Below are 17614 nucleotides of genomic sequence, written 5' to 3' on the forward strand. Positions count from 1 at the left end.
AAGGACAAATGTGTTTGTTTGTATTAAATCTCATTAATATCTGATCAGAAGAGCGTCTAGTATTAGGAAATTGTACATTTTCACATCAATTGGTCTAGACAAAAAAATATATGTGTGGCTTTTTAAGCCCAAATGCCATCATTATGTGCCAAAAAACTAAAAACACAGACTGAAAACAGTCAAGTAAGAGCTTGTGTCTTTTGGCAGGGCCGTCCCTGGGCATAGGCAGTATAGGCGAATGCTACGGACGCATCCATCAGCAGGGGGCGCCAAAAATATGGGATCTTTTATTTTTTGGATCCTGTATTCATCTAACTTTAACTTCAATGTTTATGTTTCTTAATACCAATAGTTATGTCAAAATAAATATTAGATAACATAACATAACCCCCCCCCCCACAGACTCTACCTGAATCGGGAGGTTGGTAGGGGCGAGTTACCTTAATTACCCACTCTTAAACACTCTGGCGCCCAGGGGAGGACGAGAGAGAAGAGGAGGAAAAACGGGAAAAGAGAGAGGCACAGTAACTTTGATTGGTTTATCTTTAATGTAGGCCTGGCTGGCTATATAGCCAACTGGTCACTTTGTCGGGCTCTTGTTCACCTTTCTATCTTTATTTCTCTGCAGCTAACCGTTCCCTATGCATAACTCCGCTTAATACATTGGCTATTGATTTAATTTATTCACTTATCGAAGCAACATGTGGTTTTAAATGTGGTTTTATTATTTAGTAAATACAAATAGTCCGCCAACAGTTGTCAGGGCGTAGCACATTGCCAATCAACGTGTAAATAACTTAACCGGAGTTAACTAGTCAGGCAGTGTTTTTTTTTAAAAAAGAAAAGGAACGGCAGCTCTTTACCTAGCTGGTCCGCTGCTCAATCCAAACCCACACGCTTCAATGAAAATCAAAACATGTCAGCTATGTACATAGGTCCAAAGCAGTTTGTAACCCACAGTAAAATGGGGGTCCTTTTTAACTCCAATGCATTGTAGTAACCATTGTTGGAGCAGTGTTTATTTTCAAGCTGATTTTGGATGACAGTTTGGGGTTTGCATATCTTACATTTCCCATATCTTTCACATGATAACATAAGATTGCATTTTACTCTTAACTTGAGTGCTTGTTTAATCTCTGGTTAGAACCAAACTAGATAAACCATACTACATTTAATCGTGTTTACAATAAATTGAATCTGAACTGATATCTATTATTTTGCTTATGAATGCCTTTAGTAAACATCATGCATTTCTTTGCAGTTTTTGCATTTTGTGCATACGTTATTGTATGAGTGATTCATTGTCACTGGTTTTGCAAGACTTTCTTTTGCTGCAAAGTGTTCGATTATTAAAAGTTGTAACTTCTGCAGTATTTTGTGCATACCTTATTTATATTGTATTTATGATTCACTTGGTTTGTAATACGTTTTTTGTGTGTTTAATTTTCTATCTAAAATAAAAGAGTCTCAAAGACAAAGCTTTGCAGATTTTCTGAGTGCATGATCATTGGTAGTCGAATTTACTGTGCGATCCAAAGGGGTAGGGGCGCCAGCAAAAATCTTGCCTAGGGCGCCAAATTGGTCAGGACCGGCCCTGCCTTTTGGAATACTAACAGTGCTCATTTGCATTCAACTTGTAACAAAATCCAACTGACATAAACAAAATAAATAAGCGACATTCCTGCAAATGAATTGCATGCTGTGTAGCCAAATGTTTCAGCATATTGGAGGTAGTTCCCCCCTTTGATGAAATGGAAACTTTACAATTGTTGCAAGTGGCAATATTGTCGTCTATTCGCGTGAAATACAACCAAGCTCACGACATTTGTCGCCCGTTCGCGTTGTCGCCGAAGTTTTGTCGCGCCACAAATCATAATCTGTCGCTGTGCAAGTTTTGTGGAATTTGTCGCGCCACAACAAGATAACCACCATTGCATGTCTTTACCTTTTGTGGAAGAGGGAGAGACGTCGGAGGACCCGACGCAGTCTATTCATAATATTGTAATGACCACGGAAGAAGCAGTGAATGAAGTATTGATTAGACAGAGATTTATTAGATGGGCCTACCTAATAATCTGTTGGAACACACAAGACCGGAAACCATAGCGACGCTGGTAAACAAACCCTGAGAAAGCCCAATCCCTAGCTCCCTGCGCTACGGCCATCCGGAGGCGCACAGAGCTGTTGGCCGTGATATTATCTATACAATTATATTATATAATATACTATTATACATAGAGCTCCGGGAGTCGCAAACGGCAACAATTACTTTCTCCTCCATGCTGCAGTTCACCCCGGACTGCATTGGCGGTTGAACGCTGATTGGCTGTTACGTTACACATGTCACTCAGTGGTCACGCTGTTGAAAGCTGATTGGCTGTCATCACGCGAAATATGCGTCAAAGTTGAAATATTTCAACTTGAGCGAATTTGTCGCAGCACAAATCCTCGTGAACGCGCTCGCCTGTGCACGGCGAAAGTTTGGCACGACAAATTACGTTTGGTGTGAACGCACAATGCGCTTCTTCCTCGGCGGCGCCATGTTTAATGCGTTCTGAACCACAACAAAGTAGCGTGTGTGTGACGTCATGATACATTTGCCGCGACCGGAACCGATAAGCGGAATCGTTAAGCAGGCTTGCTAATGATTCCAAGGAATCGGTTGACTCAGCACCGGTTCTGAACAAGAACCGGTTCTCGATTCCCATCCCTAATGAGAAGAACAACTTCATAGTTTTGATCTTTCTGGAGAAGGCAGTGAGTAACTCAAGTACCTGAGACTCAGGAAGAGACTGTACAGGCGGTCGGTCCTGGAGTGGCCGACCAATCCTCAGGCTCAGCCATACTTTTGGTTTGGCCTCAGAAGCGTGCTGGCTACAGAGAGTAACAAGCAGTACAGTGACATGTTCAGGGAGACGCTGTAACGGAATTAAGGATAAAATGTATAAAAAATAAAAATAGAGTACAGCAAAACAGCATTGTTATAAGAAATCTGCAAGGATTCTATGGTTCATTGTAATTAAACATGAACCATCTTAGAACGGGAAGCAAAAAAGGGAAGCATAAAAATGCTTTCTTCCGCAATTTGTTGATGGTTCTATTTCGATGAGGCTGCTGCAGTCTGCTTTAGTGTGTTCACTTCACCCACAAGAGAATACAACTATTATCCAGTGCTATTCAAGTGACATTGAACAACTTTTTACTAATTATATCTTAAGGGTCCACCACATTCACAATGGTGAGTTATTGAAACATTCATAAAGAAATGATTTTTATGCAATGGCTAAAACTATATTTTTGTGATCAATATTTCTATATTTTCATATTTGTGATAAATATATTCCATGTCTTATTCAACTTTACATTTTTACTTTCTAAATACAATAATAATTAAACATGAATTAAAGTTACACTTCAGAACTTTCGGAATATTTATTTTTGATAATGTTGTAGTAATAATTGTATTCATATTGGGCTTTGTATAGACAAAAAAAAGGCTTCATTAATTCTCTTCAAATATTTGTATGGTCCGAATACACCATATTGCGTGTGTGTGTGTATATATATCGGTGTGTGTGTGTGTGTGTGTGTGTGTGTGTGTGTGTGTGTGTGTGTGTGTGTGTGTGTGTGTGTGTGTAAACCGTGGAATATTTTGCGATAAGATACATTTATTTTAAATGAATAATTCTTCTCCTTCATGTTATCCACAGAAAACCCCCATCTACTGGTCTTACCTTATAGGCCGACTACTCTTTCTGTTTTTACATCAAGGGAGACGTACTGCCATGTTCCAACCCAGTACGAATTGGATGTCACGGCAGTTTCCATGTGACGTCAAAGATGGACACTTTGGAAGGCCAAGACTCGTGTTTGACTGTGGGGAAAAAAAACTTCGAAAAGTACCTGAAGGGATAACCAGCAATGCCACTGTGGTCATTTTAAAAAAAAACGATCTTCAGCAAATACCAGGGAATGCGTTTTCTCATCAGGAAGATCTCGCTGAACTTAATCTTTCCCAGGCAAAAAGGAACGGGCTGAAGAACGTCGACATCAATGAGGATGCTTTCAATAATTTGACAAAGCTGCTATCACTGGATTTAAGCAACAATCGTCTGACTTATATCCCCGGAAATCTTCCTCCCAGTTTGAAAACGATTTGGCTAAACAATAACAGCTTCCTGGTGCTCAACAAAAACAGCTTTTCTGGTGTAAGAAATGTGACACATCTATTCTTGCACGAAAACTGCTATTTTAGCAATAAGTGCTTCAAGCAAGTGAGTATTTCAGATGACAGTTTGGCAGTTTTGACAAAGCTTGAGGTTCTCGACCTTTCCTCAAACAATCTAACACAAGTTCCAAAGGGACTACCAACAACGCTAACCAACCTGGCACTTAGTGACAACCGAATACATTACATTTTTGAAGAGGACTTTAAAGAGCTCCATCACTTAAAAGCACTGACAGTACGTGGAAACTGCCCAAGATGTGGAAATGCTCCATTTCCCTGTGTACCTTGCCCCAATATTTCTCTTGGAATCCATCCTATGGCGTTTACTAACCTTACCCAACTAAAGATGTTACACTTAGCAGGCAACTCCCTAACAGTACTTAACGATTTTTGGTTTGAAAATCTCAGACATCTGACAAAACTCATGCTATCATTCAATCTTTTACAAAATGCCATTCAGGGCGAACTGAAGAGTTTTAGTAGTCTTTCAAATTTACAGCACTTGGATCTGTCCTTCAATTTTGGCCATAAAGTATACCCAAAGACCGTTCAGCTGTCAAGCGGTTTTTCAAAGCTTAGGTCGCTTCGAGTATTGCACTTGATTGGTTTGGTTTTCAGAGAAATTGAATTTGATACTTTGAAACCTCTTTTTTCACTCAAAAACCTAACTGTGCTAAATCTAGGGACTAACTTTATTTTTCACTCTAATTCCACCATATTCAAATGTCTCCCACAGTTGCAAAGCATATATCTATCAGAGAACAGACTGTATCCCGTTTCAGTAAGTACGCCTAGCCCACCTGGCCAGGGAGGAAATGTTAAAGCCAACCTGATTACTTCACCACACCTGATGGCCCACTCGTTTAATCCTGATAGCACTTTGGCTAATCCAGAGTGTATCAAGGCAGGTCGTGTGCTGAGTTTTAGCTCAAATAATCTTTTCTTCATTAGTCGTGAGCAATTTGAAGGCTATGATAATATCTCATGCCTTAACCTTTCAAGAAATGGGTTTTCATCTGCATTAAATGGGACAGAATTTGAATCGTTGCCAAACCTCACATATTTGGATCTGTCATTTAATAAGATTGACTTGGCCTATCCTGCTGCATTCCAAGAATTACAGAAGCTAAAGGTATTGGACATCAGTTTCAACGACCACTACTTTAAAGCCTATGGGATCACACATAATTTAGATTTTGTTAAAAATCTGCCTTTTCTTGAGATATTAAATATGAGCAATAATTGTATTCATACTTTATATACCAAAATGTTAGAGAGTGATTCATTAAATGAGCTTCGATTTGGACACAATGAGCTTGGAACCCTTTGGAAAGATGACTCTTATATAAATCTGTTTAGAAAGCTCACTAAGTTGGCAATACTAGACATTTCTTCCAACAACATTGTTGCAATTCCTGATAAGGTTTACACTTTGTTACCACAGCAGCTCACAACCCTGTTCATAAATTACAACAAACTCTCAGATTTTAATTGGACTAAACTAGAACATTTCAACAACCTCCAGATCCTCGATCTAAGTCACAATGCTATGACTTATGTACGAAGCGTTGCCTCCCGTTCTTTAAGAACTCTGAATTTGGCTCATAATCAAATTGCACAACTCTCAAATGGATTTTTAGAGGGCGCCGTAAGCCTTACAACCCTCTCCCTGAACCACAACATGCTGACTGTTATCAACCAGACCAACTTTTTAACAAAACCTAAAAACTACCTTCAAATGTTGTCTTTACATCGGAACCCATTTCAATGCTCATGTGACACACTGGATTTTATTCTGTGGATTGAAGACAACAATGTCACCATCCCAAGCCTGACCACGGATGTCTACTGCTTCGTATCCTACGGCCATCCTCAGGTGATGATTTACTTTGAGTTTGACCAGTGTGTCAACAACAGTCTGGCACTGCTGATCTCAGTTCTCACAACTACCTTCCTCTTTTTCACCACGTTATTGGCAACGGTGGCACACATCTTCTACTGGGACGCCTCCTACGTCCTGTATTACCTGAAGGCCAAATGGAAGGGCTATCGCTCTTCGGCCTCGCCAGACAATATGTACAACGTCTTCGTGACCTATGACACCAAAGACCCCTGGGTCTCAGAGTGGGTGCTGGAGACGCTGAGGGTGAAGCTGGAGGTGGAGGGGGAGAAGGTGTTGCCCTTGTGTCTAGAGGAGCGGGACTGGCCCCTCGGCGTCCCGGTGATCGACAACCTCACCCAGAGCATTCGCTACAGCCGCAAGACCCTGTTTGTGCTGACCAAGGCGTACGCCAAGACAGGGTTGTTCCGCTTGGCCTTGTACCTGGCCCACCAGCGGCTGCTGGATGAGAACCTGGACGTGATCGTGGTGCTGATGTTGGAGCCTGTCCTGCAGAACTCCCACTTCCTGCGTCTGAGGAGGAGGCTGTGCGGGGAGAGTGTTGTGGAGTGGCCCCGGACTGCGGCTGCTGAGCCCTGGTTTTGGCAGAACCTCAGGAATGTAGTCAGGGTGGACAACCAGACGATGTACACCAGCACTTACTCTCAGTACTTCACCTGCAGCCGGGAGAGAGACTGAAGCTGCAGCTTGGACATTTTCCTCTTTCTCTGAATTACTTTCATGTTTAGTTACTTAAATGTACTTGTCGTTGTTGTAGGCTATTTTTGCAGTTATCTTTGTCAAGTGATGCTTTTGAACTGATGTTCTTTATGGGTTGAATGCTATGATAATGTGTGTTAATAATCAAACACTTTTAACAGCCTAGTTTTAGGTCATGACTAATCTATGTACCCTAAAAAGGGAAGTAAAAGAAGCTTTCTTCCGCAATTTGTTGATGATTCTATTTCGAGGAAGATGCTGCAGTCTGATTTAGTGTGTTCACTTCATCCACAAGAGAATACAGCTCTTATCCAGTGCTATTGAATTGACATTTAACGACTTTTTACAAATTATATCTTGCGGGTCCACCACATTCACAATGGTGAGTTATCGAAACAATCATTAAAAAAAAGACTCATGTACAATCGCTAAAACTATATTTTTGTGATTAATTTTCTATATTACATATTTGTAAAAAAATGTATTCCATGTCTTATTCAACTTTTTATTTTTATTTGCAAAATACAATGACATATAACCATGATTTCCGGTTACACTTCAGAGCTTTGGGAATTTTGGTCAATCATTTTTATTTGTATTTTTGATCATATTATAGTAATATATTAATATTATGCTTTGTATAGACAATAAAAAGGCATCATTAATTCCGTTCCAATATTTGTATCGTCAAAATACACCATATTCTGGGCTTGCGTGTGTGTAACCCATATAATATTTTGCTGAAAATGATGATACATTTTCTATAAATGAATAATTCTTCAGCTTCATGTTATCTACAGAATACGCCCATCTACTGGTCTTTCCTTGTCGTTCGACTACTTCTGTTTTTACATCAAATGAGTCATACTGCCATGATCCAACACAGTACAAATTGGATGTCCCGGCAGTTTCCATGTGATGTCACTGGACTAGTGTTTCATTGTGAAGCAAAAAAACTTCAACAAGTACCTGACGGGATAACCAGCAATGCCACTGTAGTTAATTTATCAGAAAACAATCTTCAGAAAATACCAGGGAATGCGTTTTCTCATCTGGAAAATCTCACTAAACTTTATCTTAAAAACGCAAAAAAGAACGGGCTGAAGGACGTCGACATCGATAAGGATGCTTTCATGAATCTAACAAACTTGAAAATACTGGATTTAGGCAACAATCATTTGACTCATGTCCCCGGTATTCTTCCTCACAGTCTGACAACGATTTGGCTAAACGACAACAACATCCTGGTGATCAATAATATGAGTTTTTCTGGGATAAGAAATGTGACGCATCTATTCTTGCAAAGAAACGGCTGTTCTAGCAATAAATGCTCCAATCCGGTAAATATTTCAGACGACAGTTTTCCAGTTTTGACAAAACTTAAGGTTCTGGACCTTTCCTTCAACAGTTTAAGACGTGTTCCAAAGGGACTACCAACAACGCTTACCAACCTGGCACTTAATAACAACCAAATACATTACATTTCTGAAGAGGACTTTAAAGAGCTCCATCACTTAAAAGCACTGAGAATGCATGGAAACTGCCCAAGATGTGGAAATGCTCCATATCCCTGTGTAGCTTGCCCTAATATTTCTCTTGGAATCCATCCTAAGGTGTTTATTGACCTTACCGAACTACAGACGTTGGATTTAGCTGGCAACTCCCTGACACAACTTAATGACTTTTGGTTTGAAAATCTCCAAAATCTGACAAAACTCTTGCTATCATTCAATCTTTTACAAAATGCCATTCAGGGTGAACTTAAGTGTTTTAGTAGTCTTTCAAAATTAGAACATTTAGATCTGTCGTTCAATTATGGACGTAACACATACCCAAAGACCGTTCAGCTGTCAAAGGGATTTTCAAAGCTTAGGTCGCTTCAAGTATTGCACTTGGTTGGTTTAGTTTTTAGAGAAATAGAATTTGATACTTTGAAACCTCTTGTTTCGCTTAAAAACCTAACTGTGCTAAATCTAGGGACTAACTTTATTGTTCACTCTAATTCTACTATATTCAAAGAACTCCATCAGCTGAAAGGCATATTCCTATCAGAGAATAGACTGTATCCCGTTTCAGTAAGTACACCTAACCCACCTGGCCAGGGAGGTAACGTTGAAGCCAACCTGATTTTTTCACCACACCTGGTGGCCGACACGTTGAATTTTGGTAGTCGAATTTTGGCAAATCCAGAGTGTATCAAGGCAGGCCGTGTGCTGAGTTTTAGCTCAAATAATCTTTTCTTCATAACTCCGGAGCAATTTGAAGGCTATGATAATATCTCATGCCTTAACCTTTCAGGAAATGGGTTTTCATCTGCATTAAATGGGACAGAATTTGAGTCGTTGCCAAATCTGACATATTTGGATCTGTCTTTTAATAAGATTGACTTTGCCTATAGACATGCATTCCAGGAATTACAGAAGCTAAAGGTATTGGACATCAGTTTCAACGACCACTACTTTAAAGCTTACGGGATCACGCATAATTTAGATTTTGTTAAAAATCTGCCTGTTCTTGAGATATTAAATATGAGCAATAATTGTATTCATACTTTAACTACCAAATGGTTACAGAGTGAGTCATTAAATGAGCTTCGATTTGGACACAATGAACTTGGGACTCTTTGGAAAGATGCATCGTATTTCAATCTGTTTACTAATCTCACTAATTTGAAAATACTAGACATTTCATCCAACAACATTGCTGAAATTCCTGATAAGGTATACGTTTTGTTACCACGGCAGCTCACAACCCTGTTCATAAATTACAACAAACTCTCAGATTTTATTTGGACTAAACTAGAATATTTCAACAACCTCCAGACCCTTGATCTAAGTCACAATTATATTACTTATGTAAAAAGCGTTACCTCCCGTACTTTAAGAACTCTTAATTTGGATCATAATCAAATTGCACAACTGTCAAATGGATTTTTGGAGGGCGCCATAAGCCTTACAACCCTCTCGCTGAACCACAACAGGCTGACTGTTATCAACCAGACTAACTTCTTCACAAAACCTAAAAACTACCTTCAAACGTTGTCTTTACATAGGAACCCATTTCAATGCTCATGTGACACACTTGATTTTATTCTGTGGATCGAAGACAACGATGTCACCATCCCAAGCCTGACCACGGATGTCTATTGCTTCGTATCATACGGCCACCCTCAGGTGATGATTTACTTTGAGTTTGACCAGTGTGTCAACAACACTCTGGCACTGCTGATCTCAGTTCTCATAACTACCTTCATCGTTGTCACCACGTCGATGGCAACGGTGGCGCACATCTTCTACTGGGACGCCTCCTATGTCCTGCATTACCTGAAGGCCAAATGGAAGTGCTATCGTTCTTCGGCCTCACAAGACAACGTGTATGAAGTCTTTGTGACCTATGACACCAAAGACCCCTGGGTCTCGGAGTGGGTGCTGGAGACGCTGAGGGTGAAGCTGGAGGTGGAGGGGGAGAAGGCGTTGCCCTTGTGTCTGGAGGAGCGGGACTGGCCCCTCGGCGTCCCGTTGATCGACAACCTCACCCAGAGCATTCGCTACAGCCGCAAGACCCTGTTTGTGCTGACCAAGGCGTACGCCAAGACGGGGGTGTTCCGCTTGGCCATGTACCTGGCCCACCAGCGGCTGCTGGATGAGAACCTGGACGTGATCGTGGTGCTGATGTTGGAGCCGGTGCTGCAGAACTCCCACTTCCTGCGTCTGAGGAGGAGGCTGTGCGGGGAGAGTGTTGTGGAGTGGCCCCGGACTGCGGCCGCTGAGGCCTGGTTTTGGCAGAACCTCAGGAATGTAGTCAGGTTGGACAACCAGACAATGTACACCAGCACTTATTCTCAGTACTTCACCTGCAGCCGGGAGAGAGACTGAAGCTGTAGCTTGGACATTTTTCTCTTTTTCTGAATTACTTTTATGTTAAGTTACTTAAATTTACTTGTTGTTGTTGTAGGCTATTTTTGCAGTTATCTTTGTTGAGTGATGCTTTTGAACTGATCTTCTTTTTGGGTTTAATTCTATGATAATGTGTGTTAATAATGAACCACTTTTAACCGCCTAGTTTTAGGTCAAAGTGTTATCAGGCTTTGTTTTGCATTGCTGTTGTCTTGTGGTTTCAAAAGTTCCATAATAAAGGGCCTCTAAATTTCTAAATGAAGGTTGGCCTGAGGCTGAACCGTTGTCATTTTGGAAATACAATTTAAATAATTATATAAAGACTTCTTTAAAGAATATAAGTAAAAAATACCCAATAGTTCCCGACACCAATGCTAAATGGAACTATTTTATCAATGACCTTTGGTGGCTTACCATGCAGAAAGTGAAATATTTGATTTGTTTGTTAAATCAAAAAGCATAATACAATAGAGTCTTTCTTTCTTTGTCAATTAAGTTATTATGTTACCTTTGATGAAAAACCATTTGATGCATTGTCATTATTGCTGTAATTATTTTAAAGGGACACTGTGTAAAAATTACTCCCATCTAGTGGTACAATTGTATATTGCATTCAAACTAATAGTGCTCGCTTGTCCAAAAACTACGGTGGGCAGTATGTGCCAAGGAGCTGTGACATGACACCTACTACCTCATCGAGTCATTCGAGTGATGATGATGAGGTTCGTTATTTTTAACAAACTTCAAACGGCATTGAATCATTAGTGTAAGATACTGAATTATTTCAGTCATCATTCACGATAGTCATTATTTAAACAATGTTACGAAAACCTAACCCATTGTTCCGAAGGGCCGTTTGTCCGATAAGTCAAACAAGAGGCGCATTAGGCCGACGGTTTAATATGCCGAATAGGCCTACATATAAAGAGTTGTGTATCTCTTTCTCTCTCTGAGAGCAAAAATTACCAAAGAGAGAGAGAGAGGTATAATACTCTTTATATGTAGGCCTATTCGGCATATTGAACCGTCGGCCTAATGCGCCTCCTTTTTGAAAAGTCGGACAAACGGCCCGTCGGAAGTAACTTTTAATGTTGCATTGTCGAGGCAATCAGTAGAGAAATAGAAAAATTCAATCTAAATCAGCAATAGCAGGCCTATAACTTTTTTTTAGTAGGCTAGAGTTTATATTACTCTACTACAACGCACGACCTATTTGCTTATTAGTAATGAAACATTCTTTATCCGTTTACTTTTCGATGTCCGTCCATTGTCAGAGATCATCATCAGGCGATTCAACGCCGGTAGGGAGAGGGAGAGGGAGAGGACAGAGAGGAAAGAGAGGCAGTGGATCGGTGGGAGCTAGGCGAGGAGGACGACGAGGAAGAGGAGAACGAGAGTCAAGAGAAGATCTTCGCTCGCTGCGTTCTGCCTTCTGGTGTAGCCTACAAATGTATCTATTTTTGTTTTTCTGTTTCGGGTTTAAAAAACCAACAAACAAAACACAAACACAAATGAAATGCCGTTTATTTGTTTATTCCTTTTGCCCTTTTTCCCTATTATGGATCCCCATTAGTTGTCTCAGAAGCGGCAGACTAGTCTTCCTGGGGTCCAATTAAAATCTGAACATACAAACAATTAATACGTAACGCCGGTAGGCCCTACATGTATTCTGTTACTCCCAAACACTGTATAAGTGTTCCACTGTTGTGCCGCCTATGTAATGAATTACACAACCAAGCAATGACAAAAGCTTGTACTTTAGACAGTGACATCGACTTATCTGTCGAGAAGAAAGCAGGCAACATCGCCATCCCTTTCAAAATCTTTCTCCTTCATCAGCTCTTTCCACCTTGGAAAAGCGACTCCGATGTTTACCCTCCTTTTCTGTACTCGCTGGTCACGTTGCATTTTTAAAGCTCTTTTTCATTTTTTTGGCGACGATGATTCCTTCTCCTGTGGCGTGGCATAACTATGGTCTTTCAAAAAAATGCGGTGCATGTTCAAATTTGCCGGTAAAACTCGTCTCGCTAAACTAAGCTCTGTTCCACCCTCACGCTGGCTCACCCTCTCGGCAGCTCATAGGCCGGAAGAAAATGGAAGCCTCCATGAAGCTTACCCGTCCTATGTAACCATATTGATATTAATATTAATTATTCTTCGCTCAGGAGGATAAGTGAGATTTTTGGCAGAGATAATTTTACACCAATGAGGACTTATTTATGAATGAATATGTTGATTTGAGGTAATAAATTACTCAAAATATTACACAGTGTCCCTTTAAGTGCTGAAGTAAAAATTTCCTCTTAGCCCGTTATGCTTTTTTTTTTTTCATTTTAATTACACTACAAGAGGCTCTAATAGTGAAAGGAAACTGTTGTCAATTAAACTACAAATGACTCAATTGAAGGCTTCCAAAGGTCCATGCTTTGTACCAGCGAACATTGTTTAGTAGTACATACATTTCCAAAAAAACATTACCCAGTCACACACCCTCTGCAAAGTCTACAGCTAAACTAAAACATAAAAACGTAAGTAGATACTAAATGGGTTCTTACTAAAACACAAACACCCCTCTCTGTTTTGCAATAATAAGGAAGTGAACTTTTGATCGCTGTACACTAAGACACATTGTTGCCACATTCAGGTGATGATTTACTTTGAGTTTGACCAGTGTGTCAACAACACACACGTACTTGACATCTCTGAGGACAACCCTGACTTCATTCCCCGTGAGGTGCTCCATAACATGCCAGAAGGACAACCCAACCTATACATTAGAAAAAATATGCTCACCAAATTTTTCTGGGGAGATATAGACAAGTTGACTTTGTTGAGGATTTTAGATCTAAGTGGGAACCGTCTCACAAGAGTTCCCATGGTCCTTTCAAACTGCACCAAATCTCTCCAAAAACTGATTTTAACTGGAAACCAGATAGAAAATCTCTCCCCTGATTTCCTGAAGTTTGCGTTCAGCTTAAAGTATCTGGATCTCAGCTTCAACAAACTAAAATACATGGAACACTCCAGTCTCCCTGATAACATTGTGAATAATATTGGCATGCTCCTCCTACACAACAACATATTCACCTGCACCTGCAACACCACTTGGTTCTTTAAGTGGCTCAACAGCACCACAGTCACCATCCCCTTTCTGGCCACAGACGTGACCTGCAACACCCCGGGGGCACAGCGAGGTCGCTTGGTCCTCACGGTGGACATGCTGGCCTGCCAGTACCACTACCTGTCCCTTGTGCTCTAATCCTGCTGACGTCCACGCTGCTCGTCTTCGTCACCCTAGCCGTCTCCAGCCACCTCTTCCTCTGGGACGTCTGGTACATCTACCACTTCTGCGTGGCCAAACTCAAAGGCTACGGCTGCCAGCCCACGTTGCAGAGCTGCCCATACGACGCCCTTGTGGTGTACGAGAAGAAGGACCAGGCGGTGAGCGAATGGGTGATGAACGAGCTGTGCGTTCAGCTGGAGGAGCGGGGGGACCGGCCCCTCCGGCTGTGCCTGGAGGAGCGGGACTGGATCCCTGGGTGTCCGGTGGTGGACAACCTGTGCCAGAGCATCCATCAGAGCAAGAGGACGGTGTTCGTCCTCACCAACCGCGACGTGAAGAGCGGGAACTTCAAGACGGCGTTCTACAAGGCGCACCAGCGGCTCATGAATGAGAAGTAGGGATGGGAATTGATAAGAATTTCACGATTCCGATTCTGCTTATCGATCCGATTCCTTATCGATTCTCTTATCGATTCTCATTGGGTGAGAAAATAAGGACAAATGTGTTTGTTTGTATTAAATCTCTTTAATATCTGATCAGAAGTGCGTCTAGTATTAGGAAATTGTACATTTTCACATCAATTGGTCTAGACAAAAAAGATATATGTTTGGCTTTTTAAGCCCAAATGCCATCATTACGTGCCAAAAAACTAAAAACACAGACTGAAAACAGTCAAGTAAGAGCTTGTGTCTTTTGGCAGGGCCGTCCCTGGGCATAGGCAGTATAGGCGAATGCTACGGACGCATCCATCAGCAGGGGGAGCCAAAAATATGGGATTTTTTATTTTTTGGATGCTGTATTCATCTAACTTTAACTTCAATGTTTATGTTTCTTAATACCAATAGTTATGTCAAAATAAATATTAGATAACATAACATAACCCCCCCCCACAGACTCTACCTGAATCGGGAGGTTGGGAGGGGCGAGTTACCTTAATTACCCACTCTTAAACACTCTGGCGCCCAGGGGAGGAAGAGAGAGAAGAGGAGGAAAAACGGGAAAAGAGAGAGCCACAGTAACTTTAATTGGTTTATCTTTAATGCAGGCCTGGCTGGCTATATAGCCAACTGGTCACTTTGTCGGGCTCTTGTTCACCTTTCTATCTTTATTTCTCTGCAGCTAACTGTTCCCTATGCATAACTCCGCTTAATACATTGGCTATTGATTCAATTTATTCACTTATCGAAGCAATATGTGGTTTTAAATGTGGTTTTATTATTTAGTAAATACAAAGAGTCCGCCAACAGTTGTCAGGGCGTAGCACATTGCCAATCAACGTGTAAATAACTTAACCGGAGTTAACTAGTCAGGCAGTGTTTGTTTTTAAAAAAGAAAAGGAACGGCAGCTCTTTACCTAGCTGGTCCGCTGCTCAATCCAAACCCACACGCTTCAATGAAAATCAAAACATGTCAGCTATGTACATAGGTCCAAAGCAGTTTGTAACCCACAGTAAAATGGGGGTCCTTTTTACTCCAATGCATTGTAGTAACCATTGTTGGAGCAGTGTTTATTTTCAAGCTGATTTTGGATGACAGTTTGGGGTTTGCATATCTTACATTTCCCATATCTTTCACATGAAAACATATGATTGCATTTTACTCTTAACTTGAGTGCTTGTTTAATCTCTGGTTAGAACCAAACTAGATAAACCATACTACATTTAATCATGTTTACAATAAATTGAATCTGAACTGATATCTATTATTTTGCTTATGAATGCCTTTAGTAAACATCATGCATTTCTTTGCAGTTTTTGCATTTTGTGCATACCTTATTGTATGAGTGATTCATTGTCACTGGTTTTGCAAGACTTTCTTTTGCTGCAAAGTGTTCGATTATTAAAAGTTGTAACTTCTGCAGTATTTTGTGCATACCTTATTTATATTGTATTTATGATTCACTGGTTTGTAATACGTTTTTTGTGTGTTTAATTTTCTATCTAAAATAAAAGAGTCTCAAAGACAAAGCTTTGCAGCTTTTCTGAGTGTATGATCATTGGTAGTCGAATTTACTGTGCGATCCAAAGGGGTAGGGGCGCCAGCAAAAATCTTGCCTAGGGCGCCAAATTGGTCAGGACCAGCCCTGCCTTTTGGAATACTAACAGTGCTCATTTGCATTCGACTTGTAACAAAATTCAACTGACATAAACAAAATAAATAAGCGACATTCCTGCAAATGAATTGCATGCTGTGTAGCCAAATGTTTCAGCATATTGGAGGTAGTTCCCCCCTTTGATGAAATGGAAACTTTACAATTGTTGCAAGTGGCAATATTGTCGTCTATTCGCGTGAAATACAACCAAGCTCACGACATTTGTCGCCTGTTCGCGATTTCGCCGAAAGTTTGTCACGCCACAAATCATAATCTGTCGCTGTGCAAGTTTTGTCGAATTTGTTGCGCCACAACAAGGTAACCACCATTGCATGTCTTTACCTTTTGTGGAAGAGGGAGAGACGTCGGAGGACCCGACGCAGTCTATTCATAATATTGTAATGACCACGGAAGAGGCAGTGAATGAAGTATTTATTAGACAATGATTTATTAGATGGGCCTACCTAATAAACCGTTGGAACACACAAGACCGGAAACCATAGCAACGCCAGGAAACAAACCCCCGAGAAACCCAATCCCTAGCTCCCCACGCTACGGCCATCCAGAGGCACACAGAGCTGTTGGCCGTGATATTATATATACAATTATATTATATTATATTATATACTATTATATATAGAGCTCCGGGAGTCGCAAAAAGGCAATAATCACATTCTCCTCCATGCTGCAGTTCACCCCAGACTGCACTGCACTGAGTTTCACTGATGAACACTGATTGGCTGTTACGTTACACATGTCACTCAGTGGTCACGCTGTTGAACGCTGATTGGCTGTCATCACGCAAAGTTGGCGTCAAAGTTGAAATATTTCAACTCGAGCGAATTTGTCGCAGCACAAATCCTCGTGAACGCGCTCGCCTGTGCACGGCGAAAGTTTGGCACGACAAATTACGTTTGGTGTGAACGCACAATGCGCTTCTTCCTCGGCGGCGCCATGTTTAATGCGTTCTGAACCACAACAAAGTAGCGTGTGTGTGACGTCATGATGCATTTGCCACGACCGGAACCGATAAGCGGAATCGTTAAGCAGGCTTGCTAATGATTCCAAGGAATCGGTTGACTCGGCACCGGTTCTGAACAAGAACCGGTTCTCGATTCCCATCCCTAATGAGAAGAACAACTTCATAGTTTTGATCTTTCTGGAGAAGGCAGTGAGTAACTCAAGTACCTGAGACTCAGGAAGAGACTGTACAGGCGGTCGGTCCTGGAGTGGCCGACCAATCCTCAGGCTCAGCCATACTTTTGGTTTGGCCTCAGAAGCATGCTGGCTACAGAGAGTAACAAGCAGTACAGTGACATGTTCAGGGAGACGCTGTAACGGAATTAAGGATAAAATGTATAAAAAATAAAAATAGAGTACAGCAAAACAGCATTGTTATAAGAAATCTGCAAGGATTCTATGGTTCATTGGAATTAAAACATGAACCATCTTAGAACGGGAAGCAAAAAAGGGAAGCATAAAAATGCTTTCTTCCGCAATTTGTTGATGGTTCTAT

General features: G+C 41.0%; 2 protein-coding genes and 1 pseudogene across 2 annotated transcripts; all 3 read left to right on the forward strand.

Moving 5' to 3' along the window:
* The first annotated feature begins 3100 nt into the window (after positions 1–3100).
* LOC115533265 (toll-like receptor 8) lies at positions 3101–7492 on the forward strand. The gene is made up of 2 exons (XM_030343684.1): positions 3101–3238; positions 3772–7492. The coding sequence occupies exons 1-2, from the start codon at positions 3106–3108 to the stop codon at positions 6804–6806; spliced, it is 3168 nt and encodes a 1055-aa protein (XP_030199544.1). The 5' UTR covers positions 3101–3105; the 3' UTR covers positions 6807–7492.
* LOC115533266 (toll-like receptor 8) lies at positions 7125–11188 on the forward strand. Its single transcript, XM_030343685.1, has 2 exons — positions 7125–7209; positions 7628–11188. The coding sequence occupies exons 1-2, from the start codon at positions 7207–7209 to the stop codon at positions 10700–10702; spliced, it is 3078 nt and encodes a 1025-aa protein (XP_030199545.1). The 5' UTR covers positions 7125–7206; the 3' UTR covers positions 10703–11188.
* A 2309-nt stretch (positions 11189–13497) lies between these two features.
* Positions 13498–17436, forward strand: LOC115533484 (toll-like receptor 7; annotated as a pseudogene).
* The last annotated feature ends 178 nt before the right edge of the window (positions 17437–17614 follow it).

The sequence above is a fragment of the Gadus morhua genome, chromosome 20 (genome assembly GCF_902167405.1).
Source record: "Gadus morhua chromosome 20, gadMor3.0, whole genome shotgun sequence".
Taxonomy (NCBI): domain Eukaryota; kingdom Metazoa; phylum Chordata; class Actinopteri; order Gadiformes; family Gadidae; genus Gadus; species Gadus morhua.